Source organism: Formica exsecta, unplaced genomic scaffold (assembly GCF_003651465.1).
Source record: "Formica exsecta isolate Colony F162 unplaced genomic scaffold, ASM365146v1 scaffold62, whole genome shotgun sequence".
Classification (NCBI taxonomy): Eukaryota; Metazoa; Arthropoda; class Insecta; order Hymenoptera; family Formicidae; genus Formica; species Formica exsecta.
In genome coordinates, this window is record NW_021853381.1 from 45764 (window position 1) to 61575 (window position 15812).

General features: G+C 27.5%; 3 protein-coding genes across 3 annotated transcripts in view; 2 read left to right on the forward strand and 1 right to left on the reverse strand.

Moving 5' to 3' along the window:
* Positions 1-10747, forward strand: part of LOC115242744 (scavenger receptor class B member 1-like) — a 23113-nt gene extending 12366 nt beyond the window's left edge. Inside the window, exons 5-11 of the mRNA XM_029819268.1 lie at positions 69-213; positions 1701-1901; positions 4926-5086; positions 6281-6567; positions 7201-7319; positions 8602-8727; positions 9479-10747. Coding sequence (XP_029675128.1) covers positions 69-213; positions 1701-1901; positions 4926-5086; positions 6281-6567; positions 7201-7319; positions 8602-8727; positions 9479-9802 — 1363 coding nt within the window. The 3' untranslated portion in view covers positions 9803-10747. The remainder of the gene's footprint in view (positions 1-68; positions 214-1700; positions 1902-4925; positions 5087-6280; positions 6568-7200; positions 7320-8601; positions 8728-9478) is intronic.
* Positions 10748-11291: 544 nt separating this feature from the next.
* On the reverse strand, positions 11292-14074 carry LOC115242746 (serine/threonine-protein kinase pelle). Its single transcript, XM_029819271.1, has 4 exons — positions 13708-14074; positions 12879-13454; positions 12167-12606; positions 11292-11952 (listed from the first exon to the last, which is right to left on the reverse strand). Exons 1-4 carry the CDS (start codon positions 13811-13813, stop codon positions 11611-11613), a joined length of 1464 nt encoding a protein of 487 aa, XP_029675131.1. The 5' UTR covers positions 13814-14074; the 3' UTR covers positions 11292-11610.
* A 53-nt stretch (positions 14075-14127) lies between these two features.
* On the forward strand, positions 14128-15678 carry LOC115242747 (protein-S-isoprenylcysteine O-methyltransferase). The gene is given in 4 exon segments (XM_029819272.1): positions 14128-14457; positions 14459-14668; positions 14741-15220; positions 15314-15678. Coding segments are annotated over 4 exon segments (933 nt in total). The 5' UTR covers positions 14128-14397; the 3' UTR covers positions 15497-15678.
* The last annotated feature ends 134 nt before the right edge of the window (positions 15679-15812 follow it).

The window sequence follows — 15812 nt, forward strand, 5'->3', positions numbered from 1 at the left end:
TAAGATACTTATATATATATAAATAATTGTTAGAAAACAACGAGTGTACATTATAATATTTGATGCAGAGAATTCCTTGAAAACAGTAACATCACGTTTAACGATAATGGCACGATGAGCTACATTCCCAGAAGAACGGTAACTTACGTACCCGAAATGTCAGTTGGCAATCCTGAAAAGGACATAGTTAATGTCCCAAATGTACCTTTTTTGGTAAGTGTAGTAAATTATATTTATCATATTTTAGAGAAATTATTTAGTGCATTAATACTAAATAATTCCGACAATAAATTTTCTTAATTAATTAGTAGCCAAGTTTATTAAAACGAATTTTTCAATATTTTTATATTGTTGCTAAAAACGTATAGTTATTTGATATATAATTATATATGATAAAAAAGGTATAAAAATTCATGAAATATACATTCTTCTTTTTTCATATATGATATATATATATGAAATCCTTCCAAAAAAATTAATAACAAAAAATATGCAAACATACTTTATTATATATAATAAAAAAAGTATAAAAATATTCGTAAATTCATATTCCTTTTTTTATGGAATTTTTTTTTTTGGAATTAATAACAGGAAGTGGGTATGTGTGTGTTTATAAATATTTTGATTTCTCCTGTTTATTAAATTATATATATATTATTACACTATAAATTAATTTTATTTTATAAAATACATTTAAAAAAGCGAGAAATACAGAAACTTTTTTTAACTTGTGTATAGAAGTATCTTAATATATAAAAACCATCTAAACTTTTTCAATAATATGCACTACAATGATATGTACATCTTAAAATTATTATGTATACAGGCTGTTTTATTAAAAGTGGCCACCCTCTTTTATCTTTTAAACTAAAAGAGATAGATTATAACAAATATATATCAAATTAAATGGTTCAAACTGAACTCTATTGTGAGCATAGTGGTTGCTTCCAGAAACTATCTGTGTTAACAAACGGAGAAGTAATTTTTTTATAATAATATGGATATTTCGATATGATAAAAATTGTAGCGCTATTTGAAACGAATACAACAATGTATGATATAATGTAAATATTTTACATATTATACGAGTTTTATCAACTTGAAATATCGCGGGCGACGTCTTTCACTTTCCGCCCTGCGATATGATTACTTCTGACTCGTGCATTAGAGATTAACATATGTCATGTTGTCATTTGATCATAATACTCAACTTTGTACAATAAAATTATATACAATAAAATTAATTTACAGTGTAATAATATATATAATTCAATGCACAGGAAACATCAAAATGTTTAGTTTGCAAAAGTATATTTAGAATAAAATATCGTTCTGTTATAATTGTGATTGCTTCATACGCAATTCTTCTGATTTATTTGCAAAACAATGAATAAGTAAGTGTTACTGCCGCTCTTTTTGCTGATAGATTTTATGCATGTAACACACATCATACATTATGTATACAATCCAGTGACTACTACATATAGAAGTCTGTGATACAATCACACGTAGTTGTAGGGTCAAAGAGCAATAAATCAATATAATGACGATAGTCTTGTGTAACTTTTTTTATACAATTATACTTTAGGCTGTAAGCAATTGAAAATAATAATTTGCTTATTGAAACATGTTATTTACAATGACATACTGCTTATAATGCATTTATGATTAGTTGGTATTAAGATTTTTTTCTGCCGTAGGGTGTTTTATCCGCTTTGCATGATGCCGGATTTTTCGTGAACTATCCTATAGTACAGTTGGCGAACGCGATGGGTGCCAAATCAATCCTGAATATTTCGGTGTACGATTATCTGTGGGGTTATGAGGATTCAATGGTGACATTGGTCAGTGGAATCGTGCCAAACTTCATCAACTTTCGAAAGTTTGGTCTTCTGGACCGGGTAAATAAATCGACATTTATTTGTATCATAAATAAAGCATTAAGAAATGCATAACACTATAAATGCATAGCACTATAAAAAATTATTGAATAAACTAATCGTTAAAACATTAGAAAGTTTAATAATTTAGGACAAAAATACACTTTAACGCACATTTATTGAAAAATAAAAAACTATTAACAGTTTACAATTTAATTAGTGAGCATAATCAATCAATAAAACCATTAACATTTTAATTCTTATCGACAAAATTAATTATAAATATATAAAAATATAACGATTTCTATCTTTATCAAGACTGAATACAAAAATTATAGCTTCGTTGATGTGTTTATTTTTATGAAGTTTGTGCTTAAAGATACAGTTTAAAAGTAACTGAAAAAGTGCAATGACCAAGAATGTCAAGGTAAAGTCTATGCAAAAGCGAAAGGTTTTATTAGTCGTGTCATAAACCTGGTGGTGCCTATTCGGCATTACAAAATAGCGACTAAACTGGTTAGATTTCAGATGTGTTTTCATAGAACACACTTTTGATTTTATACAAAATGTATTAATTGCTATTCGCAATTATGCCTAATCATAGAAAGAAAGAATACTAAAATAAAAATCAAAATAAATCTTCTTGATAAACTTGTTTAATTACTCTAAAATATAGTAAGCATTAAGAGAAAAAAATACGTCAGTTATTTTAAATATTTAAACAGACGCTTTTTGTTAATAAATGATGTATGTGAGTTTTTTGTAAATTTTGATTAAGAGGAGAGAATGCGAGTACTCTAATAATTAATGCAATTTTCACAGCATTTATCCTTGCAAAAAAAAACTGATATAAATAATTTTGATGATAAATGATTTTAATAATAAAAAACTAATTATATTTTTTATTAATTAACTGTTATTGCAGTTATTAGATTCTCCAAGCAATATGCTACTTCAAAATTACATGTATCCCATTTTTCATGTAAAAATTTGATTTTAGATGTTTGTTGCATTTTACTGCGCCTTTCAAATAAATACGTCTACTTACGTCATTGCAGCAATTCATTTCTACTGGCGCAGTATAAATAATATAAATAAGAAAGCTATTATTCTTCACCGTTGCGTTGGTGCCGTGGCGCGGCTTTTAAAATAGATCATTCATAATCATACTGTCTTGTCAAAAAAAAAAAGAACCTGACTGTGGGACATGAAAAGAAACCGGTTTTTCAGTGCACGTATTTATCTTTGTAACAACATCAAAATAAAGGAGATATTTTTTTAGAATTTTTTTGTCGCCCAAAACGATATGCCCGAATCGAAGGAATGTTGCCTTGAAACCGATCAATATCGACAGATGTTTGCTCATGTTATTAAATAAAATTTTTACTTCCACACATCAATTCTAAAATTTATGCTGTACGTATTAACGTAAACATTTGTGTTATACCGTTCTATACAAACGATTAAATTAAACGATTTAATTAAAATATATTTTACATATTTTTATGTTATTCAAATTACATAGATATTAATTTTATAACATAATATTATTTCTTCAAAATTTAGAAATGTTATTTGGAATTTATTTCTATTTATTAAAATTAGTTCATCTTTATTCTTTTAATTCTTTCCTTGCTAAAACTTGGTAATATATTCTATCGCATAAATCTTTATTTATTGTTTCTTTTATAAACAATATATCTTATAAAAATTACGATAAAGAAAAATTTTAAAAATTTGTTTCTAATTTCTATCATATTTTTTATATTAAGAGATTTTTCAAATTAAATATAATAGATAAAATTTTCATAATCTGAATCCTAATCGAGATTATATGGCAATGCAAAAAAGCAAATTAAATAGTGTCGTAGACTCGGCTGTTGAACTGCTGTCGCTTTTCGCAATTATTGCGAGTCGTTGATCCTTTCACTATTTATACCGGCTCGTTTCAGGGTTCACGAGGTTAGTGTTAACGACTTTAATACTATACGGTCTCAAGGGACATGATTTCCGGACGCACCTTTCTCTAGTTGCATTAATAATTCAAATAACACATTTCATGTTTAAAGTTGCTTATTTATGAGTACGGAATTTTTTATACACATACAGAGAAATTAATCAGAGCATACAATCGCAATATGCCGAATATGACATGTTATTAAAGAAATTTTTAATGCATATTATAATATATATCTTACGATACGCAATAAAAAAAAAATAGATTTATAAGTAGTTGCTTTGATAATCTTAAAATTTGACATATAACAAAAGATTGTTATCATATCTCTGTTCACAGCCTCTTTTATATTATATTTGCAATTATAATATTTTAATAATCTATCAAATTTTATTTTTTATATTTCATTGTTCTATAATGATATTTTATTAACTCTGAAAATAATTGATTAGCGACAAGCTCATGTCGAAAAAAAATTATTACATTTGATAAAAGAATAATAATTGAAGACAGATTCAATATTTAATATTCATATCTTTATTTGTAAGTAGGTAATTTATTTATTTATATTAATAAATTAATTTATAATAATAATAGAAAAACATTTTTAAAAGACTATAAAAAAATTAATATCTATTATATTTTTATTATTATATATGTTCTATTGCGATGATGTTTAATTAAAGTAATCATTAAACGAACGGAATTATTTGTTCAAAATTGATTTTTACTTTTTAAACATTGTAATCTAATTTTTGTCTTATGTTATTAAAAATATAATCTGAAATTATACAAATAAATTATTTTATATATTGCAATTTGCAACAAAAATGCATATGAGGCATAATATGCCTCTCTTCCCCATCCCGTTACATATAATACTACATGTCTAATGTTGCGGAGAATTAAATAAATAAATAATTTTTTAAATAATGATTAATACACAAATAGAACAAATTAATTACAAAAGAAAAAGATGCTTTGTGCACTCTCGACAGGTCTTTAAAAATATAAAATTTGTATAAAAACAAAAAAACTTTGGTATAAATTTATTAAAACCTATATGTTATATTTTTCTGTATATTTAGATGTACGATGACGGGGAAAATACCGTGACGGTAAATCTTCGAAAGAATGCTAACATGACGAGCGAAAAAGGACGATATCTCAGCATTGACAAGTACAATGGCAGCCCCGGATTGGCGCAGTGGGGATACGTTGAAACAGAAGGCAATGAGACTCGAGAAGGGTAAAAACCATAGACATAGTATATCTAGACCATAGACATAGTATATCTAGACCGAGTGTTGAGTAGTGGTAGCCGAAGTGCACGTAGAAAAGGACATACTCTGTTTCGTGCCCCTTGCGTTCTCTCTCGCTCGCACAGAGCATAGCGCTCTCTTTCGTCATGCTACGTGCGAGTGAGAGAGAAGGCAAGGGGCACGGAACAGAGTATGTCCTTTTCTACGTGCACCTTGGCCCTCACTCCTCAACACTTGGTCTAGATATACTATGTCTATGGTAAAAACAAAATCTTAATGATCTTGCTGCGGAAAAGTGCGGGTTTTTTTCTTTAGATAAACAGCAAACTCTACTTGATAAGTTCTACGTTTTATCGTCCGTATAATGTTTTGCATTATGTCAAGCGAGTCACATACGTACAAAAAATTTAATACAAAACACAAAGTGGTATCGTATTATTCTGTCCAAAGGTGCTAAGTAGCACTTCCACGAGTATAAAAATCCACGGAGATTTTTATTTCAAATCAAACAACGCATTATGTTAAGATGTCTTTGACTGTGCAAATGTAAATGTCTAATATACAAATACAAGTGAGACCGCAAAGATCAATAAAATTATTCCAATCCACAAATATTATTCCAGGAAATATTAAAATGTCGATATATTCGATGAAAGCTACTGCGCATTTTCACGACATCGCGATTTGTACAATTCTTTCTTTGAAATTTTTCATAATAATTTAAAAAATATGCGTGCACCTATTCTTCTCGACTTTTTTTCATAATAAAGTAGTTAAAAAACTAATGTAATAGACCAAAAAAGTTTAATTTCAGTATATATATATCTCACAAAATACTTCTAAATTTGAAGAGATTATAATAAATTTAGTTAAAACAATAATTTTAAAAAAGTAGGTTGGATATAGATTTTATAATTAAATATAATTTTCATTTTATTTTAATTAATGTGTTTCTGAGTCACATTAATTATCACGTTAAATTTGTCTTAATATTGAGATTTATATATGGATAAGTCAATACATCCAGTCAAACGTTACAATATAAAATACCTATATTTAATGTTAATTTAATATTTAATATTTAATATTTTTCTATTTTTTCTATTTTTTCTATTTTCTATTTTCTATTTTTTAATTACAATTTAATAAAGCAACTTCAGTGTTAACTTTTTTTGTTTTAGGAATTTAATTTGCAACACGATCCAAGGTGCTACGGAAGGTATCATATTCCCATCACACTTAGATAAGCATGTTATGTTCAGAGTGTACAGAAAAGCATTTTGTCGAACGCTACCGATTATATTCAAGAAAGAAGTGTTTACGGAAAGTGGCCTGCCAGGATATCTTTACACTCTTACGGATGACTTTGCTGATACGCCTGATCAAAATCCGGACAACGAATGCTATTGCCGCAAGATGAAGACCTGTCTAAAAAAAGGATTGTCTAATGTAACACCATGCTATTACAGTACGTATCTTATCAAACTAACAATAACCTACAGATGGTAAACGCTATTACATGCTTATTTTAACATATATTGCATATATTAACATTTTTCTTTCATTTTCTTTATCATACATAATTTATAGTCATAATTTGATTAAATCGTAATTCTATTCAAATATGAAAATGTGCATTCTGGATATAACATGAGTATAACTCATTGGAAAAATAATTTAGAATTAATGTATTTTAAATAAAAATTGCAATGGTATAAGCTCTTTTATTTATGATTATATGTTAATTATTTTTATTACGTTCTTTGCATATTACTTATTAATTTTAGATTATTATTTTAATGTCTGTTTAAAAATATAAACTCACTGCATGCGTATGTACATATTATACACGTACAAATTGTGATAAGCTTGATGATAATTAACTATAATTATAATTGTCATTACATTACATACATTCCGTTGCGTCATTGCTATAAAGAGATAAATTTATGCAGCGACTTTTGCATTTGTCGTAAATTGTGGTAATTTTGATATTTCATCACTCATTACAAATAATTGCGAATATACATTTGATTATCCTGAGAAATGGTATCAAAAAAAACTTAATGAATTATTTATGTCTTGATTTTTCTTTTTTTAGATATCCCGGTGGCACTATCTCTTCCACATTTCCTTGATGCTGATCCGAGTTTGCCGGAGAATGTAGAAGGTCTTAAACCGGATCGAAAGAAGCATGAATCTTTCGCAATAATACAACAAGTAAATAATATTAAATACAATAACATTCGGAAAACAAAATACTGTTTAAGACATATGTTACCAAATCATAAAATTAAGAAATTATTTTAATATTGTATAATTTTGTTGTATTCATTATTAAAAACGTGAAAATTTAAAAAAGATCTTAGTCAGTAAAAATTCAAAATTTAATAAAAAAGTTATAGTGATATTTATTGATAGCAAATATTGGACATTACGATTACAACAAATAAACTCATGGTATTCATCAGTTATTCATGTTTTTATATAAAAGATTGGATAAGTCTTACGTACAGATTATTCAATCGCGTGACACCATTCCTCAGAATTATGCGTATAAAGAACACGCTTGCGAGAGTTATTTATTAGTTATTCAATACTATTTCAATCTTATCTAACAGTTATAATCTATGTAATAATCTGGATGGCGCATACACATGAAAATGTAACTATTAATGCAAAAATTTTTTTTAAGATTATTAGATTTTAATCAAGTAAAATCCGAGTAAAAAGGCAAAAGAGCCGCGCGCAGTTTTTAGGGCGCAAAGGTATATAATTTAAACCAAAAAATAAATTAAAAAATTAGAGAATTTCTTTAATTACATGATTCGCGAAAGGCGGACGTTTCGGCCCTTTTTTTGGCCATCATCAGCGCAAATAATACTAAACTCAACAATATAAACGGTATACAGAAAAGTCTTAATCAATTAATAATTATTAATAAATTTCTGTATACCGTTTATATTGTTGAGTTTAGTATTATTTGCGCTGATGATGGCCAAAAAAAGGGCCGAAACGTCCGCCTTTCGCGAATCATGTAATTAAAGAAATTCTCTAATTTTTTAATTTATTTTTTGGTTTAAATTATTTACCTTTGCGCCCTAAAAATTGCGCGCGGCTCTTTTGCCTTTTTACTCGGATTTTACTTGATTTTAATCGTGTAAGAGCCTTACTTTTATATCTTTTTATTAGATTTTAATTGCACAATATGTTTTAGATTTTTGTGACATTAGATGCTTTCTCATAAAAGCATTAGCATCAATCAAAGAATGTCTTCACAAATAACAGAGTTAAAATCTTTTCTATTATTCCAAATATACGATATAAGAAATAATTTTTAGATGTGACAATTTTTGTAAACAAAAATAAAAAATTCTTATATAATTAAAGTGCAATAAAAATAAATTTAGTTAAATCTAAAATTTTATATCTAGATTTTTTAGCGTTTATTTATAAACATGAATACAAATTTTTAAACTCGTTTTTGATGTTACTTTTTCAGACAATTGGTATGCCCATATATTTCCATTCAAGAAATCAGATAAATTTGATAATGCATCCCACACGCTACAACCCTAAGATTGCAGCTTTTAATAACATGACGATACCTTTATTTTGGTCCGATATGGTAAGTAATCTGCATGATTTCACAATCGATATATAAAAATTCCGTTTCTCTATGAAAATTATGAAGCGGATTATATATCTCTCCACTTTCTCTAATCCGCTTCTTTTATTGTACCTATTAGTTGCGGTTTGTTAAGCAACATCGTCACCATAAAAAAATATTGTATAACGTCAAGCACATGTATTAATAAAAATAATTACAAAATCACTGATTATTAATTACATTCAAGTGTAGAACAAAATTTTAATCTATATTTTTAATCGGCTAATTCCATAATGTCAGAGTTTTTCCCTGATTGAGATATTTATATTCATCTCTTTTTCTGTGTATTTATAAATTTAAATTACATAATTAGTATAACTTATTTCGTTCATTTTTATTGTACTTATAAATTTTTTAATTTTGTTTATGTTAATTCTTTTTTAATATACGATTTCAAGATTTAAAATATATAAGCCTTATATTTTTTTTATATACAAATATAGTTTATCTTCTCCTCTCACCACATATACAAAATATATATGTATGTGAGAGGATATATATTATACAGGGTGTCCCAAAGCACCCTTGACAACGCTCGTGAGCACGTAGAGCACAGTAAACTAAACAGAAAAGTCCTGTACCATTTTTTTATATAACGCTTAATAAAGGAGTTATTATAAATTAATAAAATATGTATGATATAATGTTATTTGCCTTTATCATATGCAATCAGCAAATCATGTAATAAATTTAGATCTCTTTCTTTCAGAATATTCAGTCTTTGCCGACTTATCTTCATATATTATTAAAATTAATACTACAAATACTACCAGTCGCACAGACAGTGTTGATGTATCTGCTTGGTATTATCGGGGTGACGACAATAATGCTGTCGCTAACGTCCGCTCTACGGATGCTCAATGAGCAACAACAGGAGCAAGAGCAAGAGGCGATCAAAAGTCTTGATAATCCCGACTTGAAAATACCTTTGTGCAACGGGGGAAATCAATACACTTCGATAAATATTTTACCAGTGATCAAGAAAATTACATCAAAAACCGATTTGTTTACAACGGATTCTCCGTATTCTTAACAATTCTTATTTTACATGTTTGTATTATTAATACTTTTAAATTGTGTGTATCTTTAACACATCCTGCGTTGCTTATCTATTTACTTCACAGTTGTCATTTGACATTGGGGAGAACTGACAATGGAATAGACTAAGAAGAAATTTTAAGAGATTGTTTCGTTCTGACAAATTAAAAATACCAAGAGTCGCGATTGTAGTTAAAAACAAATGTTTTTGCATGTGTAATCAAGTAATAATAAAAATACAGAAGAGTTACGATCTTTTTGTAAATATATGTTTTATTGTAATTTGAAGCAATTAGCTTGGAATGAAACGAACTAATGGAATCTCTTTATCTTTGCAATCCGTAGCATCGTAATGACATAACATTCCATATGGTAATTATTAAAATACCATGAGAAAGATTTAAATAATACATGCGATTAAATGTACATAATATATACATATATACGGAGACTATGTTTAATTTTTGATAATTTGTCTATAATGTAAGAAATAATATTTTATGTTGAATTATTATATGTTATATTTAAACATAGACCACAAAAATGTAGATAAACATAGATAAGATTTTATTGTACAAATTTAATTAATTGCACTTCAAGTATATACTAGTAAAATAATTACCCAAGTGTTGTGATAAATATATTCCATTCAGTTAGACATGGAATTAAGAGCATCAGATTATATATAAGCTATAATTACAATTCATATATATATAGATTATTCGTTTGCATGTAAAATTTCTAATATAATATATTTTGTTTATGGGAACATGATAAAATTTTAAATAATTCTATAAAAATAATAAATTATTTTATTAATATAATTTTTAAGTTATTATGGTTTAGTTTGTATACTCAATTAGCATATGTAAATTTATACGTAAATGTAAAATTATATTTCGCAGATTATAAACACAATAAATAATTAATTAAGATAATATATTAATTTTATAATTTAACTGTTTTAAATACTGTATTTTAAAGAACTTTATAAAAGTAGAATTTTTTCTTCTTAAAATTAATATTATAGAGATAATGGATATCACATGAAATAGTTTAATTTTACTTCATACGTGATTTTTTTTTGTAATAATTCAACAAAAAATTGATATTATTGGTTATCAACATTGATTATGAATAGAACAATATTAAAGCAGGTCCAAAAATATTTCTATATGTGAAATACAAATGTATTTTTAATCTTTTACATATTTCTACTAGAAGCCTGCATTATACTGAAAAAAGAATATTATGTAATCATTTTTATAATGATCAGTTAATTTATTTGTGCTATCTTTTGCACATACGAAATATTAGTGGAATGTTCACACTTTTATGACAAGCGGACGTGTTAGGACAGAAATAAAGACTTAAAATGTGATAATATATTTTTTATATAGATTGTACAATTTATGATTTGTTGAGTTTTATTCCGATTTTTAAGGGGTATAATAAAATAAGCAAAATATAATAAGATGAATCCGTGTATAGTTAATATTCTTTATTTTGCAACATTATATAAAATTTGTTAGTAAAGCTGATTAAAACAATTATATAAAATTTGTTAGCAAAACTTCTCTTAACAATGTAAGACTTCATATAATACATTATATATATAATGTAAAAATATGAATAATTATTTTTCTGTCACAGTAATATTTACAAAATGCATCAGCCATAATCTATTATATCACAATATGCTCCTTATATATTGTTTCCATATTTGCAATTGAAATAAATATGTGATTCGGTTTGCTCGATCTCAAAAGGCAAACATATATTACGCTGTGATTATGAACGTGTTTATAAATCATTCAATTTTCGAAATACAAGTTCCATTTCTGGTCGATTTTGCGCCAATCGATTAGCACACCACTTTCCTAAGGATATTAAATTTTTGTAAACCTGTTTGTCTTTTTCACCAGCCTTCTTATCTATCAATAGAAGAAGATCTTTGTCTTCCCAAACATCGATTAAATCTCGTAAAAATTTCTTCTCAGGCCGTGAATCATCGTAAGCCCGAAGCCCAGTTGCCATTTCGAATAAAACTATGCCGTAACTATAGGTGTCTATTTTTGTGGATAATTTTTTGTCAAATAAAAATTCTTCAGGCAGATAGGGTCTTGTTCCATGAATCTTGCTGATCTAATAATTATTTAGTAATAGTTGTTATTTAATAAATACTATAATATAAAATATAAGTCTCCATTTAGTGTGCTCAAATTTTTTAAAATAATCCTAATATTTTTGAGAATATTTAGAAATCGATTATTTTGAGATTTTCTAGCAACTTATATATTATAAATCATTTGTAATCATACGTATCTAGATTACTATTAAATTTATGATAATTACTCACCTTCATACTATCCCTTTCAGGACCTTCCCGCGCTAAGCCAAAATCGCCAATTTTTGGCTCGAAATTTTTATCCAACAAAATATTCGCGCTTTTAATATCACCGTGAATTAATGGTTTCTCTCCTATGATATGCAAGTATTGCAACCCGCGTGCTATACCTTTGGCAACCTCGTGTCTTTGTATCCACGTTAGTGGTTTAGTCTTTTGTCTTAATAGGAGCCTGTCCTCTAAAGACCCATTCTTCATTAACTGATAAACCAAACACGGTGCCTCGCCGCCAAAACTATACGCGTATAAAGGTAAAATATTTTCATGAGCACGAGAATTCAAAATTTTTATTTCTTTCAATGATTGTTGAAGTTGTAGAATATAACTTTCATCTGAATCAGGCCCTTTTTGTCGAATCTTCTTTATTGCCACATCAGTGTTTTTCCAAGTGCCTACAGTATATACAAACAAAAATGTAGTATATTAAATAAATAACAATTATTTTAACTCGCATATCTTTTATAACTCAAATTATAATTTATTTTTGTTATACAAAGCCAACCAGAGTAATAAATTTTAAAATATAAAAAAATTAAATATTATTTCTAAGCATACAAATACAAATAATTATATATAAATGCTACTTACTTAATATAAGTAAGTCTTCCAAAATTAAATTTCTATAACATTATCGCTAACATGTTAATATCAATTAAATACATACCTCTATATACTGTTCCAAAACCACCTTTTCCCAATATATTATGTGGATTCCACCCATTTGTAGCAATAGCTAATTCGCTATAACTTGCATGTGGCAGAGTAGTTTCTGTTTTTGGTAGTGGCGATTCATTGATCTTTTTGCCGTTACTGCCAGTATTTTGTGAAGATGGCAGAAAGACAGCAGCCGCTCCTGGCGAGGCTACTAGCAAATTATTAGAATTGCTTGGACTGATAGTCAGTGGCTGATTTAAAATCTTATCGACACTCTGCTGTGGCGATGCACGTTGATTAAAATTCTGTGTTCCAATTTTTAAATCCTTAGTGTTCTTATTGATCAACTGTTTGTGTGGTATGTTTTGCAAATTAGCTTCTCCATTGTGCAAAAGTCGATGAAATCTTTGATCGACAAAAGGTAACAAGGGTACCATTGACTGATAGTGTTGCATTCTCGACAGTAAGACAAATAATTCTACTATTGTATGATTGTGATGACCCCATAGTGTCAAAAGTTCATCTGTGGGATTCTTCTCCTTTCTTAGACTCTGTATTGTTAGAACATCGTACTTCATCCAGGTACCTGTTAAAGTTATAATAGTGTGAAAATAATTCCAATTTAATAGAATATATTGGCAGCATATACGCAGTTGTAACATATCATATTTGCAACAATTGATCATTACTAAATAAGAATATAGTGAATATACCATAAAAAGTAAAAAAAAAAGATAAAACAAAATACAATTTAATGTGCAAAGTCAAGTAACAAGTGATCGAAGTAGTATTAAATAAATATATACTTTGTATGCATTTGGGACCCTATGATGACTTACCAGCCAACTCTTCCCACTTATCGTTTTGATTCATAATTTTGCAAAATTCTGATCGTTCAGAAAATGGTAAGTGATAAATGTATTTCAAACTCTCCATTGTAGTCATTTCGTATTAATATTTCACGTATTGTATATTATTGTGTATTATATTTTTTTATATAATAACCTATTGTAAAATTATTATACTTTTAATTCACTGTGCATAAGATTCTAACAACACATATGTTACACAGAACAGATTGTGTTCTGATCGTTCTGATGATTACTAGTACTCGTAATACAAAAAATCATTCATATAGAATGTATATACTTTCATTCAATTATACGTCTCGTATTGATTGACTATTTCCCAAGTTAACTGTTTGGCGGCAGCATAGTTACTCTCATCCATTGATGAGATCATCAGCTGATTTTGTGTAGTGTGTAGTATGTACATACACCTAGTAGTATCGCATATTTTCTCTCCATTTGAAAATTGATTTAGCATTTTTATCGTGCTCTTTTATATGTTACTTTTTTAAGAAATTTTTCAATTCTCATTATTAAAAAAGTGAGATAATATATTATTATTAATAAAGCAGTTGAAAGATGCATTAATTGAGAGATACTTTTATTATAGAACATGGATATACAAGAGACACAAATTGTTAAAGATAATTATTAAAAGTCTTGCATATATATGCTGGCTTAATGAGAAATGACAAGCTGTTTATTGCTGCAAAAGATTGGCATATATTTGTCGAGAAAAAGATTCGCCACAAAGATGCTGTGCAGCGATGGAATTCTTAGTCTGTTCTGTTTTATCACAGCAGGCTTAATATCGTTTCTCCCTGAATTACTCTTGAGATTAGAGCTTGACATTTATGTTGTATATTTTACAAATATCTGGTATTTACATATAATACAGTACATTCTCATAAATGTACTCGCATGTTTGGCATTTCGTGGCTTTGCTTATCAAGTAAGTTTTGCCTTGTTATTGTATGTTATTGTATATTAAAATTTTGCACTCAAGCTCTTCTTTCTCTTACAGGTGGCAATCAGAGCATTGTTTCTTGGATATGTATTTGGAATTGGTATTTTAATATCAATCACTGCATCGCCATCATGGCAGATATTTGGAATTTATATGACAATATTAGCAAGTTTCCATTATTCTGAATTTCTAGCTATAGCATGGACAAATCCAGCGCTATTGTCAATCGACAGTTTTATTCTTAACCATAGCATAGCATATGGTGTAGCAGCAAGTCTCAGTTGGATAGAATTTTTCATAGAGAGGCATTATTTTTATGAATTGAAACTGCCTTCTCCAGTATCCTATTTTGGGTTAGTATTGTGCGTCTCTGGTGAAATTCTGAGAAAACTGGCAATGTGTACTGCAAAGCACAATTTTAATCATGTTGTGCAAAGTGAGAAAAATGATAATCACCAACTTGTTACGCACGGTGTATACAGTCTATGCAGACATCCTAGTTATGTAGGATGGTTTTATTGGTCTATAGGAACACAGGTGAGGCATCATAAATTTTGCAGAGAATTAGACATTTATAACTCTTTACTTTTATTATATTATTAATTAATATTTTATAAATCTTTGTTTCAGTTAGTACTTCAAAATCCATTCTGTTTCTGTGCATATGCATTGATGTCATGGAGATTTTTCCATGATCGTGTTTTGATCGAAGAAATAACTTTATTAAATTTCTTTGGTGAAGACTATGTTAAATATCAGGAAAAAGTACGTACAGGACTTCCATTTATTTCTGGATATAAAATTAGTTTATAGCATCCTATGTTGGTGTAATTTTATTTTTCATCAAGTATATTTTTATTTTCCAATTTTATTATAACATACAAAAAAAAAGACATTTTATGTTTGTAAGAATTAATTGGATTAATTAATCATAATTATTTGAACATTTAAAAACCTTTCTTATCTTTTTACATATAAACATCATATATACATTACACAAATATACATATATATTTATTTTTTTTTTAAATGAGGCTTATTAACTGTCATTATAATTTGTGTTTGTTTTAAGTTATTATTATTATGTAACGAATAATTTCTTAATTATTTGAGTTGTGTGATTACTTAT